This window comes from Malurus melanocephalus, unplaced genomic scaffold (genome assembly GCF_030028575.1).
Source record: "Malurus melanocephalus ecotype Western Australia unplaced genomic scaffold, MMel_1.1 scaffold_1568, whole genome shotgun sequence".
NCBI lineage: Eukaryota > Metazoa > Chordata > Aves > Passeriformes > Maluridae > Malurus > Malurus melanocephalus.
Window position 1 is genome coordinate 19,894 of NW_026624800.1, and position 2,552 is coordinate 22,445.

Here is a 2,552-nt window from a genome sequence, read left to right on the forward strand (position 1 = left end):
CTGTTCCCAATAACCATCCCAGTCTGGCAAATTCCAGGTTCCTCATCCCTTCCTGAACCACCCTGTTCCCAATAACCATCCCAGTCTGGCAAATTCCGGAGCTCTGGAGACTCAGCCTTTGGGACAGAGGGATGAGGGATATCCCAGTCCCTCACTTTTTGCTTACTCACCTCCTTGCAGCACTGGGATGTGATTCCAGACAGTTGGAATGAACAGGAATTTGTTCCTGCTTTACCCTTCTCTGTGTGGGCTCTGACTGCACATTYTGCAGGTTGTCAGTGTTGAGCAAATGAATGTTGAAAGGATAAAAAGTACATTRAAGTGGAGCTGGTCCAAGCAGTTCCCACTTGGGATTCCTGGAAGTCCTTTGGCCTGTGACTGACATCCTCAGTTGTTCCCTCTTTCTCCTTAAAATCCCTCCCATCCCTGTAGTTCATCCTGTGGAGGTGYTCCAGGGCAGCTGCAGTGTCCCCTCTCTCCCAAACCTGAGGGTTTGCAATCACTCCCAGCTCCTTTCATTTATGCACATTCCTTGTCTTTCCCTGGTTTAGGATTTGGAGGTAAACTGGCACAAACCCTCGATCCCAAGTCTTTTGAGAAGCCATGAAATTGTCGAGATATTTAAGGCCTTTTCTGATGCCAACCAGCCTTTCCACTCATTTTTTAACTGGATATTTAGCAATTCCAGCATTATTTGGAACAATGCCCTGCATCCCTGCAGTGAACTTCACACCCTTTGTGTGGTTTGTGCTTTCCCTCCAGTTACTCTTCTGAAAGAGAGCCCTGACTTGTTGCTGTGTACCTGGAGTTCTTCCCTTCCTTTGGGTTTATTTTCCTGGGGTTTATTAACRTAATTTTTTTTAGTTTAGCATTTTAGGTTGTGCTGAGCTCTGGTTTTCTCTCTCAGTCAGATTCAGAGGAAGATGAACCAGCAAAGAAGAAAAATACTCTTCAGGTAAATAACAAGAGCACTTGATTAAACAACTGTCACAGGAAAAAGTATTTGATAGTGACCAGTCTTGGGCTTCCACTGGTGTAAATCAGCCACTCTGATCACCTTGTGGCTTTAGAGATATTCCTGAAATCCTGTGGGTTTTCAAGTCCCTTTTTTGGGCAATTTCACCAATTTAAATGTTGGCAATTGGGCAGATATTTGCAAATACYATGTTTCCTTTCAAAGTCCCCCTGGCATTTTGTGCACTGTGTTCAGAATGGCCAAGCAGYGGGAAACCCACAGGTGGTGGTAGAACTGGGAGGATAATTGACAGAAAATCAGAAGTGAATGATCTCACTCTTTTCTTTCTGTGATCCATTTGTCCTGCACGGATCTCACCAGGGACGCGGCGAGGGCTCTGGCTTGTCCGCTTTGCTTCCTCAACCCAAAAATATGACAGTGAAAGAGACCAATCGGGTACTCCTGCCCTACGCATTCTCCAGGAAAACGGGAGAAAACGCTTCCGACCCCAAGCCTGCCAAGGCTCCAAGCTCTTCCTCCAAAGCCAAACCCGTGCCCAAGCCGGCCGTGCCCACGACTCCGTCCCCGTCGGCGATCAAAGCCGCGGCCAAGAGYGCGGCGCTGCAGGTAACCAAGCAGATCACGCAGGAGGAGGAGGACAGCGACGAGGAGGTGCAGCCAGAGAACTACTTCTCCTTGTCTGATAGGAGCGAGCCCAGCGCCGTGGGCACCGAGCCCTACCTGTACCCTGGCACGGCGGGGTCGGAGGACCCTCCGCCCGGGACAGAGCCGGAGCCCCAGTTCCAGGACGCGGCCGCTAATGCTCCTCTGGAGTTCAAGACGGGCGCGGGCTCCAGYGGAGCTCAGCACAGCTGGGCACCCAAACCTGGCGAGGACTACGGCAGCCAGCCCTATGGCCAGTTCCCCCCTGCCTATGGCGAGCCTGGGGGCTACTACCAGGTGGGTTCACTGGATGGAGGGGAAGTGAGGGGCTTCTGGACAGGTACTTGAGAGAGGGGCTCGAGTTAGGTACTGGCTGCTCCTGTGAATGCAGCCCATGGGAGCTGCCTGGGGCATGGAGCAGGGAATGCAGTCTGAGATGCCTGGGACACGGGGCAGGGAATGCAGCCTGAGATACCTGGGACACGGGGCAGGGAATGCAGCCCTTGTGAGCTACCTGGGACACAGGGCAGGGAATCCAGCCTTTGTGAGTTACCTGGGATATGGGACAGGGAATGCAGCCTGAGATACCTGGGACATGGGGCAGGGAATGCAGCCTGAGATACTTGGGACACGGGGTAGGGAATGCAGCCCATGGGAGCTGTCTGGGACATGGGAGAGGGAATCCAGTCCATAGGAGTTATCTGGGACACAGGGCAGGGAATCCAGCCTTTGTGAACTACCTGGGACACCGAGCAGGGAATGCAGCTTGAGATACCTGGGACACGGGGCAGGGAATGCAGCCTGAGATGCCTGGGACACGGGGCAGGGAATGCAGCCTGAGATGCCTGGGACATGGGGCAGGGAATGCAGCCTGAGATACCTGGGACACGGGGCAGGGAATGCAGCCCATGGCAGCTAGCTAGCACATGGGGCA

At 53.1% G+C, this 2,552-nt stretch overlaps 1 protein-coding gene across 1 annotated transcript in view; it reads left to right on the forward strand.

Annotated features, from left to right (window-relative positions):
• The window catches only part of PRCC (proline rich mitotic checkpoint control factor), a gene marked incomplete at its 3' end in the record, with an annotated part of 6,550 nt that overhangs the window by 2,263 nt on the left and 1,735 nt on the right, over positions 1-2,552 (forward strand). Inside the window, exons 2-3 of the mRNA XM_057388091.1 lie at positions 908-955; positions 1,337-1,915. Of these exons, the coding sequence (XP_057244074.1) occupies positions 908-955; positions 1,337-1,915 (627 nt within the window). The remainder of the gene's footprint in view (positions 1-907; positions 956-1,336; positions 1,916-2,552) is intronic.